Here is a 19,958-nt window from a genome sequence, read left to right as displayed (position 1 = left end):
CTGCAAATTGGCACTTTATTTTTCCTGGGGCAATACAAACCTCCCTGAATTCAGGGCATTGTGTTAAACTATGCCAGACAGTCATCTGCAAATTGGCACTTTATTTTTCCTGGGGCAATAAATTCAGGGCAAGGACTCCCTTCTGCAATAGGCTTATCATGCATTTTCAATGAGATGTGTCTGCCGAAACTCCCCCAAGGAATATCTGAAGAGAACTCATGGCTCTGGTAGAACTTGTGTTTACTGGTTAGAAATTCAGCTTGATTCATCAAACTCCTTCATCATGCAATACCAGCAAAGTGCTTAAACTCATGCTAAATCTATACCCATGGGTAAACTCTAGACATTTGTGTCTTGGCATAAGTTTTTTCCTGAAAATTATATTTACAAAGCTGATAATTAATTTAGTACCTGTTATTTCATGTCACTGAAGGGGACACTGGTTTGGATTTAATTCTTATGGCAATCCACTTTGCTGCTGCTCCTTGTCATGAAGATGTCCACCAGCGCTCAATAATTCTTTAATGTGACAATATTGACAAGGAGAAAATTCCTATAGAGTCTTCATGGATCTGGGAAGGAAATGCTGGCCTTTCTTAAGCAAACCCCTTGGCACAAGAGATTGCTTTCTGCGTAGTGCAAAGGTCAGGTCTATTTAAAGTGAGCTTTAAAAGTAGTAGATTATGTTTATGAAGTAAAGTGGTATAAAGTCCACCTTTCTTATGAATCAAAGCCATTCCAGTTGAAAGAAGCTTTACCTTTTTCAAAGGATGGGTGATCCAGATGTTCAGTTTCATGAGGTTTCCTCAAGAAAGAGTCAGCACCAGGTCCCAGTTCAGAAGAGCACTTAAACTGACCTCCATGTAGCTACTCACAGGCTAGACCCTGTCTGGCAAAGCAGGATAATACCATAGAGCTCAGGCAGGAACCACAGGCTGGAGATGCTGAATTGCTGCAGATATTGTCCATCCTGGCCATTCCTCATGGACTGAGCTCCACCTGCAGCAGGCCCTTCTGTGTCCCTCTTGCAGGGTAAGAGCAGACACTTCCCATAACCAAAGTCTGGATGCTGGCAGAAATCCCAGCATCACAGCCATCTGCCACGGTATGCAAGAGCTTAAGCTGGAGATGAATTTTTCTACCTAAGGGACAGTTCTATCATTTGAAGAAGGTGGGAGTTGTTCCAAAGTAACTTTGGGCAGGATTAAGCCTGTGGACATTTCAGTTTTCCATCACACATGCCACTTCATCTGCACATGCTTCATCACAAGTGTAAATGAGTGTTTTTCGCACTCCCCAACAAAGCATCTATTGTTTGCAAAGCACCTGGGTATAATTGTTGAATAACTTTTTATTTTTGCCTTTAGCCTCTATTCTGCTTTCTCAAACACAGCTGACTGATTTTCTTGTATAGTTCTGATCTTCCTGCAACTGTAGTACCAAGCAGATTGGAGAAGCCTGTCTGTAACAATTGCAGCTGTTTCTGCCTATTCATGTCCATCATGGTTATACATTAACTGCTGTGTTTGCATTCTAAATTCAAGCGTAAACTTAAGCAGACCCCAAAGTCAATGTTTATATCTTGTAAACCTCTAAACATCAACATTTTATCTAATGTGTCTGTGCATGTGTGGAAGCACATGTTCCTGCATTAGTCATCCTTGATACAAAGCAGTTCCTTCTGTTTGATGTTTTAAACAATAAGTTATACGATATTTCCAAGATTGCTGTTGGCAATAATTACCGGTAGAAAATATGTTTTCCTCATAGGAAATTACAGTGCTGTTTGGTATTATTAGTTCTTACCACTGTTTTCTGACTCCTTCAGAGGAATGACAGAGATTGCTTCCTCAAGAGCAAAGGATAAACTGGAAATGAAACTAATTTTACACTTCACTGAAGAACCTTACAGTAAGACAGACACCTTACCCGTAAAAAAAATGTGATCAGATAGTTGTATATTTCTTGAGGTAAACTTATTTTCAAAAATTCAGTCAACTATTTGGAGTTCATTTTGATACAAATGCAGCATTTATTCTTTACTTTAGAGTTTAAGCAACTTTGCTTTAGAGTTTAAAGGACTTTTCAAAGAGTTGTATTGCAGCATGTTGAAGTTCAGATGACCGGTGCAGCACATGAAAATCACAGACTCACAGAGTGGTTTGTTTTAGAAAAGACATTAAAGATGATCCAGTTCTGACCCCCCTGCTGTGGGCAGTGACACTTTCCACTAGAAAAGGCTGCTCAAAGTCCCCATCCAACCTGGCCTTGAACACTTCCAGGGATGGGGCACCCACAGCTTTCCTGGGCAACCCATTCCAGTGTCTCACCACCATCAGAGTAATAAATTTGTTCCTAATATCAAATCTAACTTGCTCTATGTTGATTTAAAACCATTCCATCTTGTCCTATTACTCCACACCCTTGTAAAAGTCCCTGTCAGCTCTCTTATAGCCCCATTAGGTACTGGAATGTTCCATAAGGTCTCCCAGAGCCCTTACTTCTCCAGTCTGAACAGTCCCAACTCTGTTCATGGGAGAGTCTTTGGCAATAATCATCCCATTGAAGTCAAGTTATTTTATTCTTGTACCCTCTGCATGTAGTTACTCAGAAGGACAAGCAAAACTCTGTGTGCATATCTGCAACTCAATGTTCAGCAGTAATAATTTAGAAATAAACCATAAAATCTGTGAAGCAGAAATGTTATTTTTCCTGATAGCCTAAGTAGCCTCTGAGATGCTGAAGCCAACTTGACAGGGACCTTCTGCACTCCCATGCAGTATAACTCGTTCTTAGATGCAAAAAAAAAAAGATCCAGTCAGGCATTTGGGACTCCCCTTTGGCTACTATTACTGGCAAATTATCAATTTAATTTTATATTGTCCAATTTACCTTTACAGAGGCCAGGAATGGGAATGTAGAGTTGTCATTGTGCATATTTAAAAATACTTCTGAAACATTTTGTGATAACAGATTATTGTGAAATTATCCTGCTGTGAGGCAGATTTGCTAAGGCAGGCATCGATGAAATGTTCTGGAAGAAAGAGACTAAGAATTTGTGGAGGTTTTGTGGAAGTCTCTTGTGTGACAGAAGAAAGCATCACTTCAGGCTTTTCCATGTCAGTGCTGCCAGCACCTGACAAAAGATGTCCCCAGTCTCTGCGTGGTCCTTAGCCAACACAAACAACAGTCTGAAGTAACAGCAGTAATAGAAATTAAATGGCAAATGGTGAAATAGCAGCTTCATTCTGTGAAAAAACCTGACAGCAAATGATAGTTTTGTAAGGCAGAGCATCAGAAGCGTCCTGGGAAGCTGCAGTGTCAATATGGGAAAGAAAGATGTATGGAAACAAATTGTAGAGAGTGAGAGACTAATGACAGGGTAATGAGGTTGCATGTTTTTCACAGGGCATAAGACTTGGCTATTAAAATCACTGTGCTTCCTCAAAAGAATATTTTCAAGTGTGCGCAGTGGTTGGAGCACTTCCAGCCAGACCAGTGTCATGGGAGCTTTGGCTTCCTTAGCCATGAAAAGGTGATTAACATTGAAACATTTAGTAAAGGATGCTTGATGATGAATTCAAGGGAAAAGATAAAAATCCCTCTGTATATCACTGTGAGCAAATTTGTGCTTATGAATGATGTGAAATTATGGTGGAGAAAGAAAATCATAAGGGAGAAGAGGACTACTGGAAGGTGGTAGATGTGGCAGATGATGTGCAGGTGATGTAAATTTCTAAAGCATGGAAAACAAAATCACATTGCAAACCTTTGAAAAACATCAAAATTATTAGTTAATTGTCTTAACAGACAGGTTAAGACAGGTGAGAGAACTGACAGAGCTGGAATATCAATATGAAGAGACCTGACACTCCTGGAAAGAAGAGCAGGGAGAAAGGAGGAGGATGGTGTGCTTGTCTTTGCGTCCACATATTAAAGACAAGAGAGCTATTGAATATTACATCCACCAGAGCATGACAGATGGATCTAAGGGACTTCTAAGAAAATTTGGAGCTATCCAAAGTGCAATATGGAATATGGTTGATGGTTGTAGAGGAGGGAATCCACAACACATACTGTTCAGCTACTTCTCACAGTGCATTGCTTTACATATATATTTATATATATATAAATATATATCTATAAAAAATATATGTAATAAAGCAGAAAAAGCAATTGGCAGAGAATATATGGCAGTTTGATACAGAGCATTTGAAGATGAGGCAGATTGGCTTCATATTTTCACAAAAGGGTAACACCTGTGCTAGAACAGAAATACTCAACACATTTACAACATAAAGCTCTATTCATTCACTAATCCACTTAAAATCCTGCTGTAGTCAGTGGAGAAATAGGTAACACTTGTCTAATCTATCTTGGTCAGTACTTAAGGATGAGATGAACCATGTACTTTTGTCTGACTGTGAAGAAAGAAAAATTAAGCATTAGATACCCACATTTAATCAAGCAAGTCCTATGACAGGTATAAAATAGAGTTGTTTAGACTGAACAGGAGACAGCTGAAGAACATAGAAAGAGTTTTCAAGTAAAGGGCAGTAATTTAACTTACATGTCCATAGTAGATAAGGTAATATATAATGGATTACATTGCAACAAAAGTGATTCTGATTAAATTTTAGTTAATGATATGAACAGAATTCTAGATGGGATTTCCTATGAAGATAATGAAACTTTTATCATGAGTGCTTCCTAATGGCAGGATGCATAAGTACCTGCTGAAAACAACCTAGTACCATTGATTCATCCTAAGAAAAAGACACCAGTGGAGATCCCTTCCAGCCCTGTAATGTCATACATACTGATTAAATAGACAAGAGTAGCATTGAGAATTTCAGAACCCTTAATGAGAAACAGTTTACCATAGAAGAACCAAGCAAAACAGGTGAACAGATGCAACAGAGAATGATTGAGGAAACCCAAATAAAGGTGAAACATGCCTAATGTCAGACATTAGTTAATGTCAGACATTAGTTAAAAGCAAACCTGCAAGTTCATAATGTGACTGAATTCTGGTATGGTTTTAGCCTTCTCCAATTAGCATGAACAGAATTCTAGATGGGATTTCCTATGAAGATAATGAAACTTTTATCATGAGTGCTTCCTAATGGCAGGATGCATAAGTACCTGCTGAAAATAACATAGTACCATTGATTCATCCTAAGAAAAAGACACCAGTGGAGATCCCTTCCAGCCCTGTAATGTCATACATACTGATTAAATAGACAAGAGTAGCATTGAGAATTTCAGAACCCTTAATGAGAAACAGTTTACCATAGAAGAACCAAGCAAAACAGGTGAACAGATGCAACATAGAATGATTGAGGAAACCCAAATAAAGGTGAAGCATGCCTAATGTCAGACATCAGTTAATGTCAGACATTAGTTAAAAGCAAGTTCATAATGTGACTGAATTCTGGTATGGTTTTAGCCTTCTCCAATCAGCGTTCTCCAAGTATTCGGGCTCAGCTGAGTTAGCACTGCCATGCATCATCCCCATAAGCAGTTTGGGTAGGGGAAGAATATAATTCTGTGGAAACGAGCCATTCTATTCCACTTGGCCTCAGGGCCTCAGAATAGTTTCTGGCTCATTTTCATACACTGGTGCACATATAGCCTACATTTGTACCTGCAAAAGCAACAACAGTTTGATTATTGAAAACAGACTGTGGAAGTTTGAGTTCACAATTGTCAAAGCAGAAGCTGAGAAAGTGCATTTTGTGTTGGCAGAAGGGTAAGATAGACTAGGAAAGGCTTTTCACAAAGCTGTTGATCAGTGAAGGGACAAAGGACTATCAGAAGCAAGGCAACATGGAAATATGTGCTTTACAGCCTGGCATTTCTGGGACAATTCAGTAGATTTTTATATAACAAGTGAGTACTTGATGAAGGTACAATGAAAGGCATCATCATTTTCCAAACCATCAAGCAACATCTGAGAGAACCATACTATGCACTGTGTTTAAGAACAAACCTGTAAGTCTCTAATGTCAGAGAAGGGCAAATTAATAGAGAGCTTTGCTCAGACTCCAATGTAAGAAATTTAGAATAACTAAGTAAATTGTAGCCACTCTTCAATTTTTTATTTCAAATCTGGTAGAACTGATGTTCAGCACTTGTAATGATGCACTAAACAAGAATGTTAGGTGTTTTTTTAAGAAATAGTGGCAAATATTGCTGGAAAATTAGCTCAAAATTGGATGAATATAAACACCATCATACTGAGATATACTGTTGACTTACACAGGAAATAATAGTTGGAAGTGAGTGAGGTCCAAAGTCCATCTTGCCTGGTCTCTCATTTCCAACAATAGTCAGAACAAAATGCTTCCAAGAAATAGGCAAAAATTCTGCAGTAGAAAAGTCTGCCAGTTAGTAAAGGCATTGTTCTTTGAGGTAAAGGCTTAAAGACCTGAGGCTTTAACATGTGGTTACAACATGTAGCTCTAAATTTTAGTATGTTAAGAGAATTCTAAATATTTCTTGACTTCCAGTGTCTTTGTCCTCTCTTGCTAATTTCTTGGCCCTGAGAGGTTTTTACTGTAATGGGTTGATGTAAAATTGCTTTACTTTCACATGTTGTTCTACTTCTTAATATTTCCTTATATTACAAATGATTTGCAAAAAAATTTTTAACAGCTCAAGCGTTCTCTTCTGGGCTTGATTGCATGTCAAGTTTGTGGCTTTTAATCAATAGTGAGCTGTCTTTCATTAAAAGACAGCCTCAAACACAAGGACACAGAGACCAGCTGCAAAATATTGTTTTACTGAAGAATAAATGAATTTACTGAATAACATTCAACCTGGAAAAATAAAGCTAATGGAATACATAATTTTATTTTTTTAAGTAGGTAAAGCATAGGTTCCCTACAGATGAGGAGCAGAATCAAGGGAGCCAGAAGTAGTGGGTGGGTGAGCATGGCCAGGAAGGGTCATAAAACTTGTGCTGCAGAGTCTCAGAATACCCTACAGAAGTACTGAGAATACCCACAGCCTGTGCCTCAGTCACAGGGGAATCACTGATCTCTTACAAACCCCTTCAGTTCTTTATTCATTTCTTGGTGAAAAAAAGATGATATCTTCACAAAAGAGTGTAAGGTGTCTCTCCAGTGTCTGTATTCGTCTGCTTGAGGGGTTGGTTGATCTGAGTAGTGGCACCAGATTTGCATTTGAGAAGCATCATGAAGACAGGGCCATGTTCTTCTTTTCCTCTGAATTTGTCCACTCTGGAAACTGTTACAGTATGTTCTTCCAAGGCTGATGCTGCTGAAACTGTACTATCTGGAGCTTGAAGTAAAAATGTGGCTTTGTCTTTCTCCCTGTATCCATTGCAGATCATAGCTCCTACAAATTTATAAAACAGAACAATATTTTGATGTGTAGGACTTAATAAATTTACACCTACAGCCACAGTCTTGTTGATAGAGTCAATGTCATCTAAAGCCAGCAGCAGTAGGGAAATGAAGTTAGCTCGGGTAACCCTTTGTAGTCTTATGTTTATTTGATGAACAAGCTATTAAAGAATGTGTGTGTGCATCCATTAAGTTGTCTAGATTGGGGCTATCTTCACAACCACTCATTTTTGTTGGAAAAGGAACTATTTGGATGATTTCCTGAAAACTAGCCAATGAAGTTGAAAAGGGTTTTTTTTCCTTTGTTATTGTCCCTTGTTTCATTAGTATGGCATCTCTTTCTGTCTATTCTTTATGTCAGAGTAAATTCATTTCCTTAGCCCAGCAAAGAACACAGTATCATTTTTATGTTATTCATGTACAGGCAAATTTATAGTTATGTATAAATTATATACTTTATACATAAATAATATTTAAATAATAAAATAATATTTATGTAATTAATATACAGAGCAAACCACACAGAATGAACTCTAGTCATTCACTAGAACACAGAGCTATTTTTAAATTAATTTAGGACATGTATATCTCTGAAAGTTTTTCAGGATTAAGTCAGAAATACATAACCTTTTGTATTCTATTGATACGTGTACCATGTTTAAGTAATTTTTTCAAGAGTTCTTTCCATAAAGACGTAGTTCCAGATCATCTCAAATTTTCTCAGAAAACATAGTGCGACCCCTCAGTTTTTAATGTGAGTTTATGATTAATTTAGCCCTAATGTAATCTCTTTTTTGCAAATAAGCAGGTAAATCTTCTTTGGATATTCAATAATCAAGCAAGAATTTTAAAGACTAGAGGAAAAACACATATTTCTGTCCAAGTACAGGAAATCTCTGTATTGCTTCAAGAATCAAGTATAAGGTTTATCTGTCCTGAGTAAGAAATGTGTTTCTTCCCTGAAATTTGCACAACTTCCCAAGTTCTAGCATAGATCTCTTGTTACCCAGAGAATCAGCAGACAAGAAATTAGCTTTGACTATTGTTCTAAAATCTTTAGAAAACAATAATAATAATTCTAGGCATGCATTTCTTAAAAATCAGGAAGTTTTCTATTTCACACATGGTTTGCTTGGCTACACTGTGGCTGTATCAATGTGTGTGAAGTTTAGCTCAATAGATATAGGTATCCATCTAACAACTGACTGCTTGAATTGGAGATTAAATAACCCAAAGCATTGAAAAGCTTGATTGATTTCAGTCATTATTGTTTGTGAAAACTAATAATTTAGCTGAAGGATATTAAGTCCTTGCTGTGACACTTTGGGTTAAAGAGCTACCAATGATATAAAGCACTCTATTCTTTTCTGGATCCTTGATTTGAGTCCAATCAGGGTTCCTGTATCACAAAACCCCCACAAATAAATCAAACACATTTTGGCACAGTTTGTCGTCTCTGCTTAGCAAATGTGTGAGACTGAACTGACACTGATCCTTAATCACCTTTAATCCATGGAGAGGGAATGATCCTACCAGGGCAGGAAAAAGGTCACTGGCAGGATCATGGGGAGAAGCTAAGTTGGCAGTAAATTTCATAAGCCTGGCCTGGGAGTAAATGAGGAGCTTCCATTTTCAAGATAATCTGTGTGTATAAAAGATCTGCATATGAAATGTTACAGCATTTTAAGAAGGTTAAAAACACAATAAACATGATATTTGTCTGTTTAAATTTTGATTCACTTTTAAGCTCTTAGGCCTAATTGTTTATAGTAGTTAATTAACACTAACTTTTTTTTGTTATTACATCTTGGTAACCTGGTTACGAATTACAAGGGGTATCAGCAGCTTGAGATGGAACAGCATGTAATAAAAACACTTTGGGGTACTACAGCTGTCACCAGGTACCTTGGCCAGTTTCTGTAGGTTTGCAACCACATTTTTTTGTTTGTTTTGTTAGAAATAAACCCATATGAAGGAATATTTATAAAGGCCATGATACTGGAAAAATTAATGTTATAAGCTTCTCTTCTGTGCTTTGGATTATCCCACTGACTCAGGCTGACTCATGATGCATCAACCCAGTATATGCAAAAGTACACATTTGAAGGAATGGGATTATAACATGAAAATTAAGAACAAAGCCCACTCAAATTTGCTTTAGACTGTTAAACCAGATCAACATATTGAATAAGCAAAAAAATGTTTACAGAAAAAGCTAAAGAGCTTCTATATTTCTTTTCCTAGAAATCCCTGAGTGGTTCAAAGCCAAATTGTTAGGAGCCTGTTTCCTAGATAGGAATTGAGAGTGCAGGGACTTTTGCCTTCCATGCAAACGATAAGAAAAAATAATTTTTGTTCCTTCCTTCCAAACTCTTTTCAGGAGAAAACTGCAGTTTATGTATCCTCAGCAGGTAGAGAGATGGCTTCATAAGTCACATCCCTGCAAGACAAGATTTAGGATTTAAGTCCAGCCTTGATACTGCAAACCATCCTTGCCCAGTAAAGAGCTTTCAAGCCACTGTGTATGTCTGTTGCTGGAGTTGTGGAGCACTCACACTCTGTGAGAACGCTCTCCTCATTTCAGGGTCTGAATATCCAGGTTACCAAAAGAGCTGGTGTAAGTGGTGTTCATCTCATTTACACATCCCATCATAGCAGTGCTGTGGTTCTTCAGACACTGAGTGTTCTCATGGTTTGTCACTGGTGAAGTCCCTCCTTCAGTCCCTCTTTGCTTTTGGAAGGATGTTCTTCAAGAGCACAATTTCTCTTAAAGCTCAGGCAATCACGGTGTGCACCTTCATTTTATGGCAGGATCAGCTTATTTCAGTTGTAATAAATACCAGTTAGGGACTGGTGGAAGACACACAAATTTCAAACTACAGGACAGTTCTCATCCTTCAAATATTTAACACTGTCACTTCAAACATTCCTGCTAAAAGCAAAATGGCAGCACATCATGTGCAGAAGTGTGTGGGTGCAGTATTAGGTCCTCCAGGCATTTGGTGTTGGCTTCACTAACCCAGTTCAGGGAAATATTTTAAGTTTAACAAGCACAGTTTTCTTACAGAGGCATGTTTTGACTTTGGGTACTTTCAGACTAATCTTTGGCTCTGTTTTTGAGGTTTTCTTCATCAGAGAGCTGTGAAGATTTTGTTACTTGATCACTGTAAAAAGCAATGTTAAGGTAGTGGTGAGCAGTTCTAAGGGAATATGATGAATTTCTGTAATTCATTATCATTATTGATAAAGAAATATATTTTTCAAGGACTAATTTATTGATATTATTACACAACGTTTTTCACTTACAAGTATTTTTAAGACAGTCTACAAAACACAGTTCATTGTCATAGCAGCCTGAAGCGTGTTTTTAAAATGAGAAAACTGAGACAGAAGAGATTTTTTAATTTGCATGGGGTCTCAGAGGACTTCAGTGATAGTTCGGAAAAATTCCAAGCCTCTTGACCTTTCATCCCACAATCTTATCTTTCACTTTTAATGATTTTTCAGAATACTAATTTCAGTCTTTTTTTACCTTTACTGAACCCTGGATATTCTCTCTTCGGTGATGGTGGTGGACCAAACAGATGGAAGCTACACACTCACCCTAGCCCAGCATGGACACTGAGGTCACAGCGCCAGCAGAGCTTCCACACAGCCCATTAAGTGCATTTCCCATGTTTGCATTTTGAGCCACAGGCTGCAGGTTGCTGGATGTGCTTTATTTTTGTGCAGTGACTGGTTCTGCAGGTTTGGGTGAAACAGCTTCACGCAGGAAGTTCAGCATGTGGGCTCTACATTGCATTTTATATTCTACTTGAAATCATGACAATAAAACCCAATAAATATTTTTTTCCAGGACTCTTGGTAATGATTCTGGGATTCTAGAGATTTCCTGCTAAAGCAAGCATTGGCAATGGTTGGAAATGTTTTGGGACTGTAACACCAGGTAGCAAACACTGGGCAGGTGATCTCACAGGACAACCTTCCTCTTCAAACCTTGTGAAAGATTTCAGATGCCAGTCATTTTTTAAGTGTCAGCATCTGGTTGTGCCCAGTTCACAACCTGATTTTCAGAGCTGCTGAAAAGCTCAAAGTAGCAGTCCTTGTGAGCCTTTTGAAATAACTTTCTAATTGCACACAAAAGAAGTAAGTTCTGAGTTATTTCCTTAGAAAAAGCCGCTTGGTATTCATGAAATAAGGAAACACAACAAGTTTTTTTGAAAAGGAAAGAACTAAATATTCAAAAAATGCCAAGGTTAGCAGAGTATAGTATTAGGAAATAGCAGAGAGATTTCTCCCTGAACTTGTGACTTAGCTTTTGAGAAAAATAGCTTTTTTGGAGAAGCCCAGATTGACATTCCATAGCAGCCAGAGAGAAGGTTATTGTTCCTGCTTTATAATGGTATAGCTTTAAATATAGCTTTATCCAGACATTAAACATCTTATATTAATGTAGATTGGAGGGAAGCAGTGGATTTAGGATATTTTGACTTCAACAAAAATGTTTACAGTGTCTCCCATTATGTTCTAACAAATTTGGGAAATATGACATACCTGAAGCACCTACTAGATGTATGACTGCCTGGAAAATAGGATTCAGGAAGATTTTTAAAATGATATTTTGACTTCAACAAAAATGTTTACAGTGTCTCCCATTATATTCTAACAAAATTTGGGAAATATGACATACCTGAAGCACCTACTAGACAGATGTATGACTGCCTGGAAAATGGGATTCAGGAAGATTTTTAAAACTGGAAAGATGAATCTAGTAGGATTTTGTTACAGTCTTATCTTCATCCTTTAGTATTCAGTAGCTGTTCCCTATGTGACCAGCAGAATACAGTGTGTGTGTTTGCTGAGGTTACAGAAAGCACCATGCTAGAATATTCTGCAGATGTGCTGGAGAGGGACAGGATCAAAGTGACCTACACAAGTTTAAGACAAGTGCTGGGGGGCAAGGAGAGGAGAATTCTGTCATTCCTTAGAGATCCAAGTTGTTCTGTGCATAAATTTCTTACAAGAATGGTAAATTACTGGTTAAGGAATAGTTCCACAAGAAAAAATAGCAGAATATTGTGTGTCACAAGTTGATGTGGGTTAACGTGTTGTAAAATGAGGCATGATTCTCACACATGTGAAAAGCTACAAGAGCTGAAAGAGCTGTGGCTCTGCTGTTGAAGAGAGAGAGATTCACTGGCATGAGCTGAAATTCTGCATCAGTAAGATTCAAGAGAGAGATGAGCCGCTGGTCATATCTACAGGAAACCAAGAAAGAATAGTATCAGATGTAGAGAATGGTGTCTAAAAGGTGAGGTTGATGTAAGTATGAGGTATCTGGCCTTTGTAGAGATTTGCCCCAAAATTAATTTCATTAACTGTGTTTACAATTGGAGGAGCTCAGGGCAACACACTTAAAGTGAGTGCGTCAAATATGTGTGCAGATCAGTTTCTTGTGGCAGCAAGGTTCATAATTAATTGCATATGACATTAAAAAGTATTTCCTTTTATTGTTTTGTATTTAAATGTTTTGTGCTCTAAGAGAGGGAGAACCAGTGTGTCATGAAGTATCACGAACATGATGGCAACAGATCTTTAATTGTACTTCTTTGATTGTTTTCCCCACCATTCTCAGTTTTGCAGTGTCCCTCAGGGGTTGTGGCTGTCAGCATACAGAATAAATGGTTGTTCAGGTGTGATCTGTAGTGGTACCGCAGAATTCTGCATCATCCTCCTCCTACTGTTTAAGAAACTTGGTATATGGTCTGATTGGACTTCTGAGTTAATGCAGATAGTGAACACCAGTCATCTTGGGGATCTCTGGATTCTGATTACATTCTTTGCATTGATTATAAGCTTGTAATGGAAAATACGGTTTTCTTCTGCATGTATCTTGATTTCTTTAATTTGAACTTCATTAGTGCATTGATTTTTTTCTCTCTTGTCATCGGATCTGTCTCACCACCTGTTCCTGACAAACTGACTAACATCATGTCCTGTGTAAATGCTGTCAATAAAGGACTTACTCATTTACCAGATCATTAAGAAATCAGGTACCCATTTGTTTTAATATCGACTTGGACTAGAATCTTTGGCCAAGATTCATTCCACCTCAGTTTAGTAATTTAATTCAGAGTAAGATCTAAAGGTTTTATCACTGAAAACAGAGTCATCTTGAAAAGTGATTTAATCCGTAGCAGAAATTATTAATTTGCCAGGTGTATTCAGTAATTATTTAGAGATTTTAAAACAAAATGTCAAATTGTATTAATTTATTAAGATTTGTTTAAATTTTATTATAAATCTGTTATTTTTAAATTGGGATGACTCTAGACCTTCTTTATTGTTATGAAGACCAGATTATCTAAGCCTATTTTTTTATTTGCTCCCAATCTCCTTATCATGTTACAGCCTTTCATTTTATAGATGTTTAATTCCAGCCAAAGTTTGTTATATCATCTGTGAGAGAGTTTTTTAAAGATCAATAATTTTTGTCATCTGGTTATGCATACTTCAGAATTTAAAGATCAGTAAAATCCTATTTTCCTTTGTAAAATCAGGGGCAATTAGATAGTATTGTCTACTTCCAAAGCCATAGGAGAGGGTGATTCTTGTGTAGCAAGATTGTTATTAACTCGGCAATTCTCAATTTAGAGCTCTTTCAAACCCTAAATATACCTTCTAGCCCTGATGTATTCTGTGTTCTCTCTCCACTGTTGCTACTTCTTGATATCTCACTACTCAAAGAGAAATTGTTATCACCAGAAAAAGAATATAGAGAGCAAAAACCTCCTGAATATAGTGAACAAGAAAGTTGGATGCCATAAAGGAAAGTCATTTATCTTCAAAACAGCATCATTATCTTCTTTAGCTGCTCCCTTAGTCTGTACAAATTCTGTTGTAGGCCTCTTGTTTCTGATATACCTAAGGAATATTTTATTGTTTATTTTTAAATCCTTTAATGTTTGTTCTTGGAAACCTACTTCTGCTCTTTGCAATTTCCTCTTACTTAACGCCTACTGAAGTTTAAGTTCCTGTTTATTGGTTTCCCTAGGATCATGTTTCCAAAATTTGAAGGATTCCTGTTTGGTTGAAATAGACTCTTGAACCTTGCTGTTCATCCGGTTTAGCTTAATCCTGCCTTCCTGGTTCCCTTTCTTGCCCAGTGCCCAAACCTTCAGAGACATTTCCTTTTGAAGTACTGCCCTTACTGCCTTTGCTGTCTTACAGTTTTACTTTTAGTATCTCTATGACTAATCTCAGGTTACTACACGTGTGAATTTCACTTCAATTCTTATTATTTACTGAAAAAACACACAAGCTACCCAAAAGTATGAGCAGAGCGCAGTAAGAACAGGAGGTAGGACAGAGGAACCAGGAGATGGGAGAAGGGGAGCAGGACAGTACTTAGTCTTCCACTATGACTGAACTGGAGGTGGAGAGCTGCCTGCAGCATCCCAGCAGTGCTGACTGTCACGTTCTGCCCTGAGGGCCACTGGTATTGTCATCCCTGGCCTCCATCCACTGCAGGTACTGCAAGGTAATGCAGCAGCTCTCGCTGCCCCTGTGCTGTCTTCTGTGGCCTGCTAACAAGAACTGCATTCTGGGCTGGCAAGTAGAAGTCTTGACATACTGGGATCCTCATATGGGGTGTTTGGTATAAGTCCTGTTGCCACAGATTTCCTGCCAAATCCAGACTCTTCCACTTAGTGCTTTGTGAAATCCTCTAAATACAAGGAGCCACCTTGGTCACCTGAATCAGCAGCACTTAGAGTAGCAAGGGCTGCTCTCCACATCCTGCCTTCTGACACAGAGCAGGGCTCTTGGCAAACAGCTTCAGTTACAGGTTATAGTTCTGAGAACTAAAGTCATAGAGTTACCACATTAGAAACAGAACACAATTAGAAATTAATTACATACCTATAAAATTTGTCGTTACAGAATGATTTGGATTGGAAAGGATCTTAAAGGTCATCCAGTTCTAACACCCCTGCCATGGGTAGGGACACATTTCACTAGACTTGGTTGTTCAAAGCCCCATCCAACCTGACCTTAAACACTTCCATGGATGGGGCATCCACAGCTTCTGAAGCAACCTGTGCCAATGCCTCACCACCCTCACAGTACAGAATTTCTTCCCAATATCCAATCTAAACCTGCCGTCCTTGAGCTTAAGGCTCCTTTGTCCTATTATGCCATCCCTCTTAAGAATTCCTTCTCTGTCTCTGTTGCAGCCCTTTTGGATACTGCAAGGTGCTATAAATCTTCCCCAAATCTTTCTCTCATCCATGCTGAACAGCCCCAACTCTCCCATCCTGTCTTCACAGGACAGATGTTCCAGCCCTGTTGTCAGTTTAGTGACTCTCCTCTGGACTTGTTCCAGTTGTCTTTCCTGTCTCTTGTTTAAGTTTGTCCTAGATGATTTTTGAATATGCATTTGAAGATGTGTGTCCTTCTAAAAACAAGGTGTGTAATTCATCAGTTTGGAGCTGAATTGAGAAGACAATAACCAATGTCAGGATATAAACTCAGCAATGCTGTAGATGCACAGATTTTGCCAGCTGCACCACAGGATTGGATGGCTGGTTTGCTAGACATCAAACTACACAGAGACCCCTTTTCCCAGCAGAGTAGGATGGGACCAGAAAATTTGTGGGATTGTCTGTGACAACCCTTTCATCTTGTCAAGGAGAGAAAGAACTTTCACGAGCTGCATTCAGTGTTTAATTGAAGAAGGCAGAGCTCTGCAGGCCTGTAACTGAATTGCATCTACTTTGGCTGGCTCAGAAGTAGATATTACTTTCTAGGATTTTTTTTATTCATTTGAGAGCACTGGCTTTGTCTATTAACATTTGATCTCCAGTGGCATCACTCATCTGTCCAGTGGCGTTCTGTTTCCTTAGAGCACTGCTGGAATTCAGCCAACTCCATGTTTTGGTCACCACCAAAGACCTATGTGATTGCCACTTCCTCCCCTATCCCACAGTGTGAGAATGTTTTACTCCTGTCTCAAATCAGCATCAGATCCAACACTGTCATTAACTACTTGTGCACAAAACTTCATTAGTTCAGATTTTTTAAATTATCAGTCTTTCAATTTTCTCCATTTTTTTCAGGAGAAGATTTAGTATCTTAAAATACTTTCAGTTATTCTGAGACCTAGAAATTAAAATGCTTTTGGATAATTTAGCTACATTGGTTTTTGAAACTGAGAAAGTAGTGTATTGTCATTTATTCCCACATATAGGTTATGAATGTGTCTGTGATCAGAGGTTAGGAGAGACTTGGCCATTTTATTAGCCCAGTAAGCTAACTGATCCAAAAAAGAGATAAAATAAGTGCTAATTCTTTGGCTAGCTTCACATTTCTTCAATACAGCATGATGATGACAGAAATTGATAGGCCTTATTTAAACACCCTTTGAAGATCCTCTCATATTCTGGAAACATAATGCATGGAGCATCTCCTGATTCTGCAGTTGAATACAAGGTTTTTTCTAGCAGCAGAATTCATAATCTATGGTGCTTGTTCAATGCCAGGTTTTGGAATGTACATTGAGTTTCTGTAGGTTCTGTTGCATGAAAAGTCAGGCTGCGTGGACAGTGTGATTCTTCTGTGTCAGAATGTTTAAATTAGTGAATATTTAGGCATCCAGAAAAACCAACCCACTTTTCCAAAGTGCTTGGCTCCCATTGCTGTTTAACATATAAGGGACATGCCTGAACTCAAGACTTGATAAAATTAATTAGGTGTCCAAATGTTAGACTCAGTCATTTATGTCTCTGAGACAGTATCTTGCAGATCAACTCTAAATAAATTGCACTAAGCTATTTTGAATACTTTATGTTCAAGACAGCTAAGGCTTAGACATTTGGTGTCCAGTCTTGACTGGACATGTGCCATCAATTTTATGAAGGACAACCACATATTTGTAGTTGCCATTGTTTTTATTATTTTTTATGTTGAATGTTTGAATTACTTGCATAATGATATGTCAATAATTTAATAATCTACTGATTAATAATGCCTTGTAATGTATGTTTTGTATTTAAAACCCAGTCTTGAAAGCCCATCATAGGGGATTTTCATGCTGACCTTTACCTTTCTAAAAGCACATAGTGCAAGCTAGTCATTAGAGTTCTTTCTCTGGTCAGGTGAGACAAAGTCATCACCATGGGCTGATCTAGAAGTCTGTAGGATAGATGAATAGAGTTACAATCGAAAAATCCTTTCCTTCTCCATTAAGTATGGAATTAATAGGAGGTGAGTTAATTCAGTCTGTATGCCTTTTTGATCATTTGGTTAGGTGAGATAAACTCTGGTCTTTCTGTCAGTGGCATTCTTTTCCATGGGATTGTCAAGATAATGACTGCTCTAGTTGCTCTGCTTTTTTGCAGAGTTGTGTCTATATTGTCTGTATTGTTCTTTCTAGCAGTTTTGCTATGCGTTTACATTATTTCCTGTTTCTTTTTCTGCAGCCAACATCTTGTACATGGCAAGCCAAGAAATGATGAAGGTGGTGGAGAGAGACAGTACAACCATAAAGCAAAATTTAAAGAAGGTAACTGTTTAATCCTCAGTTTTCAAAGGAAGCCCACATGCATGAGATGTTACACCCAGTTATATTTATGCAAAACCAGAATTTCAGCAGGCTTGATTCTGCTTTTTTTGTGGGTGTCATTCCATTAACTTAGGAGAAGCCATTAAAAGGGTCACTGATCCTTAAAATGTGTTGATCCACACGTTTGTAGATGTAGCACTCATCACTGTCAGATTAACCTCTGGTTTGTTTTCCTTGCTGGAGGAGAAGCAGTCTGTGTTCTGGCTGGGCATGAGGTGTGGTTCCAGTGGGGCCTGTAGTTACCTGGGTTCTGATCACACAGGTGGGGTGTCAGTTATTATTATTGTCAGCAAGCTCAATCTTCCATGGCTTCAGAATGGGACAGAGAGGAGTCACCAAAATTATGGCTCCACCATTTCACCCATTGGACTGTAACATAAGAGAAATGCCTCAGATGCTGGAGCTACAGCTCTACAGGTGAATCAATTCATTTCAGGGATCTTTCTCACACTGAGCTTTCTTGTCTGTATGGATTTATTGTTGAAAGAGACTCTGTAAAGTTCTTATCTGGACCAATTGCATTTTCCCAGTCACGGTTCAAGGGCTGGCACAGGCCAGGAACTGTTCTAATTGGAGTTCTGGTGTGGTCACCCTGTGGTCACCATGTTTTGGAGGCTGAGTTAATTTAATAGTGTGACCATGGTCAGACAATTCCAGATGGGTTATGAGCCAGAAAACTGTCACATTTAATAAATTTCTATTGTGATAGCCCCTGTGAAAGTAGATAATCAGGGTAACATATTCTACTGTGTTCCTTTCCTTCTCTACATTTTTCTGTATCATCCCTGCCTTTCTGCTGGAAAAAGAATGATTCTAGCACTTTGCACTGGAAGAGATTTTCCTCAGAGAATGGAGTTATTTAGGACAGAGGTCCTAAATCTCTGTAAAATTACTCTGTGTCTTTTAAATAGAAAATGGTATAAAGTTCATTTCATCAAACAGTCTTTCTTTTTGTGGCTGAAAATACTTATTTTTTACTTGTCCCATTTGCCTTCTCTGCACTTTGAAAGGTACGTTCATATTTTAAAGGAGTTAAAGTAGCACACATTAACAGGGATCCTGCACTGTACCTTGCATGCCTGGGTTTTCTCATTTTTGTTGCAGAGCACTCAAAGTTCTGCACTTTGTGGGGAATCTCAGTGAAGAGACTGAAGGGCTCATCTTGCAAAGACAAATACTCCCATTGTCTTAAAAAAAACTTCCCATGGGTGGATCCAAAGCCCAGTGAATTCAAGGAAGGTGGTTGATTTTATTGACTGGATCACTCCTCTGAGTGTCCAGGAGCTGGAGGGTCTGTCTGTTCCCTGAACCGTGAGCCAAGGCTGACCCCACACAAGCAGTGCCCTCTCCAAGCAGGATGCAGTCCCACAGCACCTGAGCAGAGCACAGGAGCAGGGTCTATTGACTGTCCCAGACAAGGCAAAGTAATGTAACTGGTCCAGCATCCCTCCAGAGAATCCAGTCAGGAGCAAAAGGGGACAGGGGCAGAGACAGGAGTGGAGACAAGGCTACAGCTTGGGTCCAGAGCCTGTCCAGGAGGGATTACCAAAGACATGGTGGAAGGGAAGCTGCAAGGTGGGAGCCATCCAGGTGTCAGGCTGTGTACAGTGTAGATCTGATGTTGCTCTGGGACACAGGGCCAGGGCTGGAGTCACTCCACAGTGTAGCTTGGGAGGCTGAGACTGGAGAAGGACAGAGCTGGAGACCTCAGAGCCCTGTGCAGGGCTGGGGGCCAGGCAAGGCTGGTGAGGGCTGTTGGTGCCCTGAGGGTGGGACTGCAGTCCTTGTGTTGGCCAGGGTACAAGTGCAGGAGCAGGACTCCAGGTGCTTGAGGAAATGTTAATCACAAGCACACGTGCTTGAAGTTAAGCAGAAATGCTTTGTTGGGTGGGCTGGTGGTGGTGACAGTCACCTGCAGCTCCTGTGACTTCAGGTGGTTGGTCAGATGCTTCACATTACAAAAATTC

General features: G+C 38.9%; 1 protein-coding gene across 1 annotated transcript in view; it reads left to right on the top strand.

Moving 5' to 3' along the window:
- LDAH (lipid droplet associated hydrolase) overlaps positions 1–19,958 on the top strand; it is a 113,294-nt gene that overhangs the window by 79,683 nt on the left and 13,653 nt on the right. Inside the window, exon 6 of the mRNA XM_039721628.1 lies at positions 17,849–17,931. Coding sequence (XP_039577562.1) covers positions 17,849–17,931 — 83 coding nt within the window. The remainder of the gene's footprint in view (positions 1–17,848; positions 17,932–19,958) is intronic.

This window comes from Passer montanus, unplaced genomic scaffold, assembly GCF_014805655.1.
Source record: "Passer montanus isolate IOZ18808 unplaced genomic scaffold, ASM1480565v1 scaffold46, whole genome shotgun sequence".
NCBI classification, from domain to species: domain Eukaryota; kingdom Metazoa; phylum Chordata; class Aves; order Passeriformes; family Passeridae; genus Passer; species Passer montanus.
Note: the sequence above shows the minus strand (reverse complement) of the source record. Positions and strands in the feature narration are given on the sequence as shown.